The 15,154-nt window shown below is 37.3% G+C and overlaps 1 protein-coding gene across 1 annotated transcript in view; it reads right to left on the bottom strand.

Moving 5' to 3' along the window:
* LOC126282515 (mitotic spindle assembly checkpoint protein MAD1-like) overlaps positions 1-13,299 on the bottom strand; it is a 90,019-nt gene extending 76,720 nt beyond the window's left edge. The window contains exons 1-2 of the mRNA XM_049982173.1: positions 12,405-13,299; positions 4,155-4,327 (exon numbers count right to left, since the gene is read on the bottom strand). Coding sequence (XP_049838130.1) covers positions 4,155-4,327; positions 12,405-12,858 — 627 coding nt within the window. The 5' untranslated portion in view covers positions 12,859-13,299. The remainder of the gene's footprint in view (positions 1-4,154; positions 4,328-12,404) is intronic.
* Between the last annotated feature and the right edge of the window lie 1,855 nt (positions 13,300-15,154).

The following is a 15,154-nucleotide window of genomic DNA, read 5'->3' on the forward strand; positions in this document are numbered from 1 at the left end:
ACAAACAGACTCAGTACCCGAACAGTCCATTGGCTGACGATGGCGACATGTCTGATCGCTGAAATATTGTGCCTGTTGGACACTATGAACCGGCAGTATACCCGTGGACTGTTCGAGCAACAAATACGCCGGGAGAAACTGAAGAATCAGACTCAGTATTGATTTGGCCAGACACTTATCTCCAGATGGTTGTTCAAGTTTATATCACATTTGTTGCTGTTTACATTACTTGTTGATTGTTTTTTTTTCCACCACTGAATTTAACAAATTTGAACAGCTGTCTGAAGAGAAATATGTCAGCTTGAAACTGGTAGTGGTGCTATCTTCATAAATAAACAGCATTATTAACAGTGGCTGGTTGCTGTTTTCTACTTTGCAAGAATCAGTATCTTGTACTCAGCCATGTTCTCAAAAATGTCAGTTTTCAACAAAATAGAAGGCAGAATTTTTTTGTTACACATGCTCTTAACACTGAGGCATAACATTTCATTTGTGATAATACAAGCACAGTAACGCAGTATTATGGTTTTAACCAGTAAAACCATAGTCAAGAAAACCCATTTATTATACCTTTTAAATTTTGGTACTCCAGAGGGAAGAATAGCTTGGCACAACTACCCTGTGCCATCTACTAATGTATGTTTGAAAGACTTTCCCTATGGTTTTTATGCCTTTCCCTTGGTTGGTTGGTTGTTTGGGGAAGGAGACTAGACAGCGTGGTCATCGGTCTCATTGGATTAGGGAAGGATGGGGAAGGAAGTCGGCCTTGCCCTTTCAGAGGAACCATCCCAGCATTTGCCTGGAGTGATTTAGGGAAATCACGGAAAACCTAAATCAGGATGGCCGGACGCGGGATTGAACCGTCGTCCTCCCGAATGCAAGTCCAGTGTCTAACCACTGCGCCACCTCGCTCGGTTGCCTTTCCCTTGTTCTTGTCAATCATTCCCTAAAGCTCCCTGTGAAGCTATGAACAACCTCTGGTTCTTTCAGTTTATCTAGGTCACATCTCCTTAAATTCCTACCTTTTTGCAGTTTCTTCAGTATTAATCTATAGTTTACAACCAATAAATTGTGGTCAGTGCCCACGTCTGCCCCTAGAAATGTCTTACAATTTAAAATCTGACTTTGAAATCTCTGTCTTACCATTACATAATCAATCTGAAACTTTTCGGTGTCTTCTCATCTCTTCCATGTATACAACCTTCTGTCACGATTCTTAAACCAAGTGTTAGTTATGATTAAATTATGCTCTGTGCTAAATTCTATCAGGTGGCTTCCTCTTTCATTCCTTTCCCCCAGTCTATATTCACGTACCATTTTTTCTTCTCTTCCTTTTCTTACTACCGAATTGACTATTAAAGATTTTAAATAATTTCTTGTATATCATTACATGTTTCTTCAACCCCTTCATCACCTGCAGAGCTAATCTGCATATAAAGTTGTACTACAGTGGTGGGTGTAGGCTTCATGTCTATCTTGGCTACAATAATGTGTTCACTATGCTGTTAATAACAGTTTATCCGCATTCCTATTTTTTTATCCATTATTAAGAGATGAAGAAGCTTGCACAGGAGAGCTGCATCAAACCAGTCTCAGGACTGAAGACCACAACAACAACATTAAATCTACTTCCGAATCACCCCTATCTGATTTTGTATTTATAAACCCGTATTCACCTGACGATAAGTCCAGTTCCTCCTGACACCAAACTATATTCATACTTTATCTTAATTTTTATTTATTTTCTATTTTAAGAGTACTGAATTGAAGCTGATGAAGAAATGTGAATTCTTAAACTCCGTCATTTATTTAGGATCCCATTTTTCCACGTTTGGCCATACATGAAAATTTCCATTTCCTCCAAGATGTTTTCTAAATTTATTTTTAAGATTTACAAAAAGGTTGCTGGGACCTGTATTCATATAAAATCTTAATTTTATGTATTTTCTATTTTAGGAGTATTGACTTGAAGTTGATGATGAAATCTGAATTCCTGAACTCTTTCACTTCATTTAGGTTCTCATTTTTCCACTTTTGGCCATGCATGAAAATTTCCATTTTCTCTAAAATGTCCATTTTCCAGCTTTTTTCTAAAGAATGCCGAACTTTTTTTACGTACCATGTACTCGATTGTGTTTCTTTATGTCTCATGGTCAGAAACATTAAGTGGGAATCACTGTGCTCTGTTTACAGAGGATCTGAATGCAGTTTGTATATGTGAGTTGGGGTGTGTGGCTGTGTTTGTGCACCCTAATGTTCAGTGTCTGGTTACTGTCACATACAAAATACCTATTTTCTTGTGTTTCTGGTGTTCTATGATGAAGTGGATGTTTTGTGTAAGTTATTGAATCTACTTTAAAAAGCTTATATTTTCTCTTAAATTCCATTATATATCAAGAATGCACCATCTAAATATCTCCAGTAGCATATGGTTTTCTGGGTGAAGATATCCTTGTTGTTCAGAAGCTTACTTTTGAAATGATTAGCAAAAATGTCCGCAATGATCTCACTTAGTTGAGTACCCATTGCTAGGCCTACATTATTTCATTAAATGTGAAATAGTTGTGGGAGTCTGACAACATCTAGTAATTCTATTAGTCCAACTATTCCACCTGTGGACACAGTCTGATATTTTAATAAGTTATATTTATTTTACATCTATGGATTCTTTGACAGGTATACCACTGTATATGTTTAAATGTCTAGGGAAATAAACTTTGCACTGACTGGGATCTGCAATTTTTTGATACCTTAAATTGCTTGATAACTATTTTTCACTGAAAAGAAGGTTTGAAATTTGTATTAGAAATTTTTATACATAGCCTAAAGTGCAAAAATGAGAACCTAAATGAAGTGAAAGAGTTTAGGAATTCAGATTTCATCATCATCTTCAATTCAATACTCCTAAAATAGAAAATACATAAAATTAAGATTTTATATGAATATAGGTCCCAGCAACCTTTTTGTAAATCTTAAAAATAAATTTGTCTGTCATTTTTAACATAAAATCATCACAGTCACTCATTTTGCTATATATTTCGACAAACAACATCAGTAATGTGACAGCAAGACATGCAGAAGGCACTACAACTGACTGGCAACACCAAGATTGACATACTGATAGTTAAATCAAAATGAGGTTTGTTTTGAGTACCATCTTGTTTTTCTACATTGTTGAATTGGTTTTGATATTGTGTTTCAAATTGTCTTTAGAAATCTGTGAACAATGGCTAATAAGTTCAAAAGAGCCAAAGAAATAGAGGCACCTGATCACACCATAAGAAGACAGACACACTACAAGAACACATTGAAGGATTACTGAAAATTTTTCTTGTGAACAGCAGAGCAACAAACAAAGAGAGACAACCTCTTATCAGGTTATACAACTCTTTCCCTGCAGAGTGACCACAGCACATGCCATGACTCTACAAATAAATTTTAATATCTATGTGCACTTGTGTTAAATGCTTTTTGTACTGCCACTGTACCCCGATGATGAGATCGAACCTAAAAACATGTTGCTAATTAAATTAATTAAGCAGTTAACAAATTCTGTGACTGGTGGCAGTATTTGGAAAAGCTCTTCACATTTTTGAAACAGTTACAGGCAATTATCTGTCGATATGGCTTCCAGGTTAATGCCAGATTACTATAAATATATTCCGCCTCTCTCACAGACAAGAACACAAATGTTGAATGCTGTAGATTTTGTATTACAACCTTTACTTGCCAAGATTGCAATGTAGAAAACAGTGATTACTAGTTTCAACAACATTACTGGCCATCTTCAGATTAAGGTACAAACATGTGGTGCCTTCATCAAGAGAACAAGTAAGACATATCTTTGAAGATTTAGACACAAAGTGTTTGTATCCTAATATGAAAATGACCCCTGAGACTAGTAATCACAGTTTTCTGCACCAAAATCTAGGCAAACAACATTGAAGTTTGCAGATAGCTCTCTCTTTCTATGTTGGCTATGTCAGATAATTAAAAACAAAAGCTGGTTACAACATACAGTAATACAGATAACAAGACTACTCCAAGCAAAATAACCGCAATATACTTCCAATAACATTATTAACACTAGTAAGTAAACCTAGTAACAAATCTACAATCTCCAATATAAAATAAAATGAAAATTGGTCAGTTACCTTGCATCTATCGGTTGCTTGTTGTGTTTGCAACAACTGTTTCTCACTTTCAAATGTTGTTTCCATTTCCTTTCGTAAAACATGCAGTCTTTTAATAGTTGTTTCTAAATCAGTAATTTGAGCTTTCGCTACTGCTAAATCTGCTCTGATGCGTCTGCTTTCCCACGGAGACTCTGCACACAATATTTCAATTTAAAAACAAATTGGCTATAAATGTTAAGAAAATGATTATGCTGACAGTCATTTCAAAATTAATATAGTTTTATTTGACACAGTAATTCCACTTGGCTTGGTTTGCTCATGTTAAGAGTCATGAGGATGAAACATGGCATAAAAAAACATTGGGGTACTGTATTTCGTATGTACTGGTCTACAGTCACTGACTCATCATCACAACAAATGGGTTTCTCTTATAGTGAGGTCTGTGTGACCTTTTAAAGTTCCCCAATCTATCCCTGTCTCCTTGATGAAAAACTATGTTCCAACAGCTAGGATAGTGTATGCTTTTTAATGTGTTTCTATTGACAATACTGACATTTCTCCTGAAGGTAAAGAGGCTAGAAACACTGTCTCCTGATTTTAAAGTACATTTCTGTTCTTTTATTTGACAGAGAAACATAGAACAGTGCCTTTGTTGTATTTTACACAGGTGCCAAAGTTACTTCTGTAATAATAACCTTGGTACTAAGGAAACTTTATTTATTTATTTATTTATTTATTCAGTACCAGTTGCAATAATAATGACACTAGCAAAACAAGTGCATAAATTCAATGATTAATAAGATTTGTAATTTTGCTACAAAGTGCTTTTTTCTGCTGAAAGGTAGTAAAATCAAATGTTGACATACTATGAGTAAGGCGTATGCATGTTCTCCATAAGAGAAATGAAAATTACTTTCATAGAAAGCATACTACCACTATAGTAAAAACACATTTGGATTCATAAATACATTGTCATGTTATAAACACAATTAATGACTGAAATCTCATCCATATTGCAGTGTCCCATCAACAGATTCCTTCTTGTGTTAGCATCGTCTTCCGTATACCACTATGACATCGTACTCTCAAACCCTCAGTGCCCATCTCGCCAGTAGACCTGGCAGATCCTTCAGGCTAGTCCCCTAACAATCACGAATGGTTTGCCAAATAAATATTGTCAGAACTTATACATGGCCCAAACACCTGCAATACTGTCTTTCTTGGTTGCAGAGTAGTTCATAACGAAGTTGAAGAATACCCTAGAAGCAGCTGCAGAGTACCGAGGAAGCATAAGCTCTCACCTTTTCAGCACCTTCCCGAACTTGTACTAGAACTGTCCACATTCCAGAACCACTAGTGTCGGTGCGACGTTCTGCCTTGGCACACACATTCTACAATGCTAGAGCTGGAAAAGACTTGCCTTGGTACAGAAAGACTAAGTTTCAAATCATCGGTAGTACATGTACATCCCAAGGAAACCTGTCACATCATGAATGTGCCAAGGAGTTGAATAGTCTGTGACTGCTTATTTTCTCTGGACTGGGGCAGACTCCATCACCAATCATGAGGTACCCTAAGACTTCCACCCCCCCCCCCTCCTTGGGTGACAAAGAGGCAGGTTTTTGGATTCAAACGGAGGCCTGCAATCTGAATGCAGCACAGCATGGTTTTCAGGTGGCTTGGATGTTCTTCAAAAGTCTCCAAAAAACAGACACTGTCATACAGATACCAAAGACACATCGTCCATTTAAGGTATCAAACTGTAACTTACTTGGATCTACTAATTCGCCTTTGGTTGTCTCATAATTTGCTGCCTTGAATCACTGTTCTACTATTAATCGGTTTGACTGACATTCATTAAAGAACACATGCTGCACTGCAGGACTTAGTTTTCGGTTCCTCGTACTTTATGATCAGCTTTTTAACGATCAGTAGTCTCAATATTTACACCAGATCAGCAAACTACACACACTAAAAAAGTATCACACTTGATTAGTGGCAGATTAGATGAAACATATACATGTATACTTCAACCACACATTGATTCACAAATACAAGATGTTAACGTAATGTTTGATACCCGCAGATTAAGTACATGGCACTGTGAACTTAAGACTGACTCCCAAGGAAGTATAAATTTCATAGACTTACTGATGATGACATGGAGAGATGTTGACATTACTGATGAATACTGATGACTGACTTGATCACTGCCCAGCACACTTACTTATAAACACATGTAAGATTAAAAATCAAAATATGACAACACAAACACAAGTTATTCTAGAAGAAGTGAGAAAAATCATGGCTAGAAAACTACACGACTAAATTTTAGAAATAAGCACAAGTTAAGATTCGAATATTATAGAACACAACAAGGCTGTTCATAATCGATAATTTTTCAAATAGGAAGTTTTAGGTGAAATAGCAAAATACTTACAGAGAAGAGGAATATGAGGGCTTTGAAATGAGCTGCATCTACTGGGCCAGAAATACCTATTATCTCACTGCAAATGTCATATTCTTGCGTACTTGAAACAGCTTAAATTACACATATTTCTTTAGGAAAATTAGTACCAGTTAAACCAACTGTACTATTATCATTGCTTGGGAAATTGCTCTATGACTAATATAATTTAATGAATTACTGCTTGAATAATATAGTACAGTAGCTACATTGTGTAGCTGTCATATGTGCTATCAACAAAATGGGATCAAATAAAGTAAAAGAAAATTCTGTAGATCCCAGGACTGGTACAAGAACAAGCAGGAAGGTTACACATTGCTCTGTTACAGCAGTAGGTAGACCACCACAAGTCCATAGACAGACATTTGAACTCACAGAGGTCATAATGAGATATAAAGACAGTCTTTTTCCTAGTCAGCCTCCCCAACCATGATTTTCCAGCAGCCTGTTTCCACATCCATAGCTGAGAAATGCCTGGTTCCTTTCAAGCAGTCTGCATTGTCATGAGTGTGAAGCAATGGATAGACTTCTTTCTTCATGATTCTGTCCTGTCATCAGCTGTTGTCACAGAAATGCCATGTGCCATTCTTCTTCTTCACAAAAACCAAAGGTAGGACCAAGACCTCTCTGAAGGTTCAATGACCACCTTGCAGCATCTTTCCCACTTCCCCCTGGATTATGTGCTGCTAAACTGATGACCCATACACAAGCACTGGTTAGTTGGCGGATGATCCCCAGTGTTGATACAGTGTTTGACTATGGACTGCTTGGCCTGTCTTTTTCTCTATTCCTAATCTGAAAGCAGCCAAAAGTTGGCACAGAACAGCTAACACCCGTCGACATTGTTCAACGGTCAGGCCAGATCACATTGGCAGTGTGATAGTAGCTGCCTCCAATGTTTTGTTTGTAGTGGTAGTGGAGCTTCTTCATTGCTGGGACTTAACTTCCTCTGCTGGAGAGGTTTGACTGTTCTTATGAAAATATCTTTTGGGGTAATTTGAGACTGCTCGTAACAGTTAGTGATCCAATGTTCTCCCTGACCACCTACAATGCTTATGATTATTGCTCGTATGTAGATTTATTTTGTGAAGCTTCTGCAATCAATAAAAACTTCAGTGTAACTGAGCATCTAAACTGAAGCCTGGGTTTTATTGGTAATGGTGACAAACAACTGCCCTGAGCAATCTTTATCTTCCACAGTCTATGACTGTTTGTGATACGTGCAATAAGTCCTATTCGGAATAACATTATGCCCACATTCTCCTAAAACAACAAATCGGAAGGGCCATGTTCTGTCACAGATAGTTATTCTTGCAAAACATGTTCATGTCATGTGGACAAATTTCCCTTTTATGACCTTCAGCACAATCACTTTTAGCTTTAACGGGCCATGATAAGCTTCTGAATTTACAGTAAAAGAAGCCACAGAGTTGACTACCACCTGGACAAGTTGGCTATCAATAAAACTTCCTGACATGTTGGTAACTGTCATTCATGGAGAATTTTCATCTGTTGTGGTTTCTCCTCTACAGGTAGTTGCTTAGCTTCTTTTTCTGATTGTGGTAGTAAGTCAAGCATCAGGTACCTTTACACAGCTACAGAGAAGAGCTGTGGTCTGGAATGAATTCATCCACGGTATTGCGATGAACTTAGTCCCACAGGGCGACTATAATTGTCTGCAGCTGGGTAGTACGAACAGGACTGTAGTGATGGCTGAAGTCTTGCAGCATAATAGTTCCCAAACACTGGTATTCTTTCTATACAATAGTGTAGAAAGTGCACAATGCAGCCACAGTGGAGACATACTGGTATGTTGTCCTCCATCTTTTAAACGTCTATTCTTCTGCACAGTGTTAAACTTGGCATTCTCAATTGCCTCCTGAGATAGGGGGCCAAAATTCATGGCTGCTCTAGTGTACCTGATCTGATGATTCTGGCTGCCATAAGCTGCTGTGTCTCTTGTCTTATAAATAATATGTGAGAGAGGTGAGGTTGTGTTGGTCATAGTGACCACATTCTGGAGTTAGCCACATTTCTTCACCATTTGATTAGATTAGATTTACTTTCATTCCAATTGATCCTTAGCAAGGAGGTCCTCAGGTCCTCCAGGATGTAGAACATGTCAGAAAAACAATAATACATGACAAATATCTACACCTGAAACAAATAAGCTAATGTTCCTTCCACAGATCCCTAGTGGAATAATCGTCATTTTTTTAATGAACACTACATGAAAGAATCATTTTACAAACACTAATGCACTGAATTTAAATTAAAAAATGTTTTTTATTTATGAAGTAATAAACATGTATTAGAACTACTATAATACCTATTTATAATGAACACATTACTGGACTGAAATGGTGCAGAAGTTAGATTGTACTAACACACACACACACACACACACACACACACACACACACACACACACACACACACAAATCGTGAAATTTATCAATGGAGTAGAAGGAGTTGACCACCAATAAATCCTTCAGGTTTCTCTTAAACTGAATTTCAGTGGTGGTTAGCTTTTTATGGCTGCTGGCTAGTTATTGAAAATGTGTGTTCCTGAATAGTGCACAACTTTTTGTACAAGAGTGACTCTAAATCCTTGTGAAGATTACTCTTATTTTTAGTATTGGTTCCACGAATTGAGCTGTTGGTTTGAAAAAGTGATATATTTTTAATGACAAAGTTCATTAAGGAATAAATATATTGGGAAGCAGTAGTTATTATCCCTAGTACCCTAAATAGGCTTCTTCTGGATGTTCTTGAGTTCACACCACATATAACTCTTACTGCACATTTTTGTGCCCGGAAAATTTTAGCTTGGCTTGATGAATTACCCCAAAAAATAATCCCATGTGACATTATGGGATGAAAGTAAGCATAATACGCCAGCTTTTTTGTTTCTATATCCCCTATGTCTGACAATTCGCATTGCAAACAGATATTTGTTAAGACGCTTCAGCAGTTCTGTGGTGTGCTCCTCCCAAGGGTTGATTGAAGCGTCCTCATAATGTGTACTTAACGACTTTATATGCGCCATATTGGAATCGTGGTTTATGGTCGTTTCCGCCATATTTATGACATCATGGGTCAAAGCAGACGAGTGGGATCAGACGCTTCCATATTTCCCCTCCTAGTTGAATTTATTATCAAGCTGTAATCCCAAGAATTTAACACTCTCCACTTCTTCTATCTGCTTGTCATATGTTATGCATATACTCATGAGACACCCCATCTGAACTGCATGTAGTGTGTGTTTTCAAAGTTTAGTGAGAAAGAATTGGCTAGGAACCAGTAATTAATGTCCACAAATATTTTATTAGCCGATCTTTCTAAGACTACACTTTAGTTGCAATGTTCGTATCATTGGCAAACAAAACAAAATTGGCGTCTGGTAATGATACTGATGAAAGGTCATTGATATACACAAGAAAAGTGAGGGCCCCAAAATTGGAACCTTGTGGGGACCCGACATGTATTTAGTTCCCAGTTGGATGATGACTGATAGCTTAATACATGTCTCTTTCCTAATAACACCCTTTGTTCTCTGCCAGAGATATAAGATTTGAACCATTTTTCAGCATTTCTTGTTACACCATAATATTCTAATTTACTTAAAAGGATATTGTGATTTACACAGTCAAATGCCTTGGACAGATCACAAAATATACCAGTTGCCTGCAATTTTTTGTCTAATGAATTAAGCACATTTTCATTATAAGTGCGCCTTCTCAGTATCAGAACCCTATAGAACTCCAAACAGTGACTTTGACAGTATGTTATTTGAGATAAGATGGTTATAAAGAATGCTGGCAAAAGTGAAATTGGACAGAAATTTGATGCTATTTCTTTATCTCCCCTCTTAAACAGTGGCTTAACTTCTGCATATTTAAACCATTCAGGAAATATTCCACTGATAAATGACTGGTTACACAGATGGCTTAATATATTACTTTAACTCAGTATCACATTCTTTAATTAACTTTGTTGATATTTCATCATACTCACTAGATGTTTTTGATTTTAAAGATTTTATGATGAACATTATTTCTGCTGGGGTAGTTAGGGTCAAATTCATATTATGGAAGTTACTTCAAATTTCTGATCTGAGGTATTCCATAGCATCATCTACAGAACCTGACAACCCCATCTTTTCAGTAACAGTTATAAAATGTTTGTTACAAAGTTCTGCAACACTATATACATCTGTCACCAATGTATCATTTACTCTTAATGCTATTTGTCCCTCTTCATGTCTGGTTCTACCGGTCTCCTCCTTCACTACATCTCATATTGTCTTTGTCTTTATTTTATCTGATATGTCTTCCTTAGTGAAATCTTTGCAAAGTGATCCTAAATCCTCTGTCACTTGCTCCAGACCAGCACTAGGTAAAAAAAAAAAAAAAAAAAAAAAAAAATAAAAAAGTGACCAGGTATTCTGATTCTAGCTCATCCAGCAAAAGTTGCCAACACTTCTTCTATGAGAACTACCTAACAACAACACTTTCTTTCTTGTCATAACATCCTTCACCAGAAGGGCTTGGTGCATATCTTCCTTCTGAGGCTTATTTCATCATGTGTGAGATTTTGTCACATTTGGATTCACAATGAGGCTCAGAGACAAAACATTCTGTATGCAAGACCATGAATTTACCGATGACATTGCACCATGCTCTTCAATTGTTCTTCCACTATCTGGCTTCTCTTCACTGTTCTCGAACCATTGCTGGGCTGTGTCATCCAAGTAAAAGTACACATTTGTCACACATATCACATCATCTCCTCTGTTGTATTTGGCAACATGGTCGATTCCTTTCAGGCATTTCATCAGACCCTGACCAGTGTGTCTAATAAACACTGATGGATGTTTGATGTGCTACTGACTTACTGCCATTGTGGAACCCATTGGTCTCAAAAATATATGAACCTTGGCAATGATGTAAGCTTGTATTGTGGTTCCTGCCCTTGGACGTACCAGCTTTTATGTTGCGTAATTAGAGCCATGGTAATGTAAATGTTTCAAAGTATCCAGTGTCTCCACTATGCAGTGTCATATAGTAACTACAGTCAAGCCCAAATCCAAATGCAGGGTCACCAGAAAAATTAATATAATTTAACTCTGAAAGCACATTCATAACAGATTCTGATGTGCAGACCAAAGAGATATGCATTTTGGATGGGAATTTGAACTGTCAACCTGTAGTACGCAAGACAGCCATGAAAGAGAGAGAGAGAGAGAGAGAGAGAGAGAGAGAGAGAGACGTACACATAAATTCAACAACCTGACAGTGCGGTACATTAAACGTCATGTATACAACCCGGTGGACTTGAAGACTGAATTGAAGAACATTCTGTTGAGCAACTACTCCTTCGCACTGAAGAGTATCTTCACAGAAACTCCTAAATTTAATGTTTTAGGTTATTTTGTAATCAGACTTAACACTGAACTAAAATAGGCCCTCGTAATGTTAAATCATTTCACAGCACTGTGCTAAACTAACTGGACATCTTTAACTGTTTTCTGCAGCAAAAATAGCGCTCTCCGTAGGCCAGCTCTAATGGAACGTAATGTATTACACAAATACTCCAAAATAATGCCACATGTGAATCAAACTACGCGAATGTCATTCTAAGTAGCAGGACGTAAACAAATTCGATCAAAACGTGTAAAGCACTTGTTTGACAATACATATTATTAACACAGAAATAACACCTTGGAAAAAATTAACTACATAAACAAACAATTTAAATCTGCAATAAAGTCTACTTGGTTTAAGGCTACACAGACAGACCTTTGGATACAGTCGGAGAGGTTTCATCCCTGTATTTCTTCCCTGGTGATGGTGAAAGTTCTTCACATGGTATTAACTTCCTTTTCGCAAGAGACATGTCCCTCAAATTCAACTTCTGGGGATATTTTTTCTGGGTTGTTGAGAGGGGCCTGAAGTCATTCAGCATTCTAGTGACAGACAGCGGTTCTGATTTACGAACTGATGTTTTTCCTGTAGACACACTACTTGCGGACGGGTCACGCTGAGTGTTCTGTACGTCGGATGTCGATGATGGGTCACTAAATGCGTGCTCAGATTCAGTTGTCAAATCCAAAGTCATCTGTCCACTTTCCGATGTCTCGCCAGGCGACAGAAGAATGGATGACGAATACCTCCTCCCATAAGACAATGTTCTAAGTTCATCCAGCATGCTGATAACAGCAGTGGAATCGAACTCTGCACTTTCATTCTCCATGTCACTATCAAGTTAACTCGTTTCTCTCTCATTCAATTTTCACCCGCCATGAGCATCAAAACAAACGCTTAAACATGCAAAGATCTACTACCCTTTATCACAGATGCTCCACGGACGACACAACTGAACGATGTTGACTCGATCCTAGAGGAATAACCCCCTTGACTTCACTTATAGAGTATGTATATCAATGGAGTGAGAATAGTCTGCTGCGCATATTCTCAATATCAAACAGAGCTAGTTTCGTTGTTTTGGGGCCAAGCTGCTTGTCTACAATTTGCGATAATAGCGAAACTTGAATATTGTACTTATTCGCCTTGTTTCATATACGTTTCTGCAGTTTCAGTTTTAGTAACAGCTGGTGCAGTATAGTCGTAGCTACGGATGTAATACGAAGTATATGCACAAAAGGACCAGTTACTTTTCCTATATATGTACATCAATTGGGGTCTAGTCTAATGAAGCAGGGGATAAACCCCTCGGCTTTGACATAGAGTAAATATCTCTGGAGTGAGCATTGCGTTCTGCACATGTTGTCAACATTAAAACAGGATTGTCATGTGTATTTGGGACTTCGCTGTGCGTGTGTGCTGTCTGCAGAATTTTAAGTTTATAATATCAAGAGTTTTTGTTGTATTTCACCGTTTTTTGATAGTGTAATAGCGATGGTGAATTACTGTTGTTGCTACGGATACAAAGAAAATTATGTGAAAGGAGGGATAGTAACTTTTGGATCTATTTTAGAGGGGATACAACCATAGACTTACTAAATAAAAACGATACAACCCGTCGGCTTTGACCAATGACGGCAGAATTGGCCAGAGTGCATGTATTACAAAGGGGAAAGAGCTGAGAAGAATGTTCAGAAACAAAGGAATGCAAGAGAGAAAAACTGCACTTCACATATATAAGGGCCAGTAATATTTTCACGTTAACGATATCGCGTGTTTGTACCTTAGTATTTCTCCGCAAAATACAATGGAAAGAAATATATTACTAGCAAAGAATACATCACGTTACATGTGTGTCAGTTGTATTTCGAAACTCTTTCGAATTGTATTGCTGAAGTGCAGCACGGGATACAAGTTCAGCGTACATCGATTTCTTCGGTTTCACTAGCATTTCTGTCCTGTTCTTCACTTGAACGATGTACCAAACCCTAAGTGGAAAACGGGATACAAATTGTAGATGTCTCCGCTATTATTAACAGTCTTTTGTTACGTACATACCAGTACTACGGATGAGAGAAGGACCTACGTATGTAATATATATATACCAGACTTCCGTTGGCCTCTATATATGTACACTGGAAACGAAAAGGTGGAAGTAGACGTACGTTACATTTGCAACCTGTACCTCAATTGAACTACACGGAGACAAGAAGACAACACATGTACAATTTGTATCCCCTACTTCACTATGGGGTACAGTTTTCTTGTTGCCTTGGACGCTAATAGTATCCCATTTGTTATTTTGCTCGCCAATTGACATATATAGTGTCAGTGTAAAGGCGAAGAGAAGGACGGGATACAAATTTTAGTTGTGTCGGGGGTTTCGCCTGTAATATAGCAAGTACACATTCGAAAATGTGTCACTGATACTACTGCTGGGAAACGAAAGAAGATCGACAGCTGAGAAATATCTATTACGTACTTCACAACACGAAAATACACATAGTGGTGGAATAAAACAGTGAAATATGTCAAAATAGTGAAATACAGTGAAAGAAGCAAATGTAAAACTGAACTTACCACACGGAAATATCGAGGAATAACCGAAGCTCGCGTAGACAGACAGTAACGAAAATTACATACCTACAAACAGACAAATCCATTCCTATAATGAAAATAAGACACTAAATATTGTTCTACAATAACAAACTAATACTCCAAATTACCTCAATATCATTACGAATAATTATTTTAATGTACAATGATAGCGCTTATCCGGAGCACAGAACTGTTTTATTATCTATGCCTCAAAGTGAAGACATTACTATGACTAATGTATGACGTCAGTGGTTAAAGCCGACTGGTTGTATCCCCTGTTTCACTAGACCCTAACTTTTCATGGGTACATACCATGCAGCTCTAATTATAGAAATCGTATTATTAAGAGACACTGTATATGTTTAAAAATTTCGAGACGAATTATAATTAAGGCTTAATTCTGTAGACCTATTTTTCTACAATTTTATGACTATATAATAGATATTACGGCTCGTACAAAATCTTACAAACAATCGCTTCCTCTTGTAAATTTGCTAGTGGAACAGGAAAGGGAATGGTTAGTTGTT

The sequence above is a fragment of the Schistocerca gregaria genome, chromosome 7, assembly GCF_023897955.1.
Source record: "Schistocerca gregaria isolate iqSchGreg1 chromosome 7, iqSchGreg1.2, whole genome shotgun sequence".
NCBI lineage: Eukaryota > Metazoa > Arthropoda > Insecta > Orthoptera > Acrididae > Schistocerca > Schistocerca gregaria.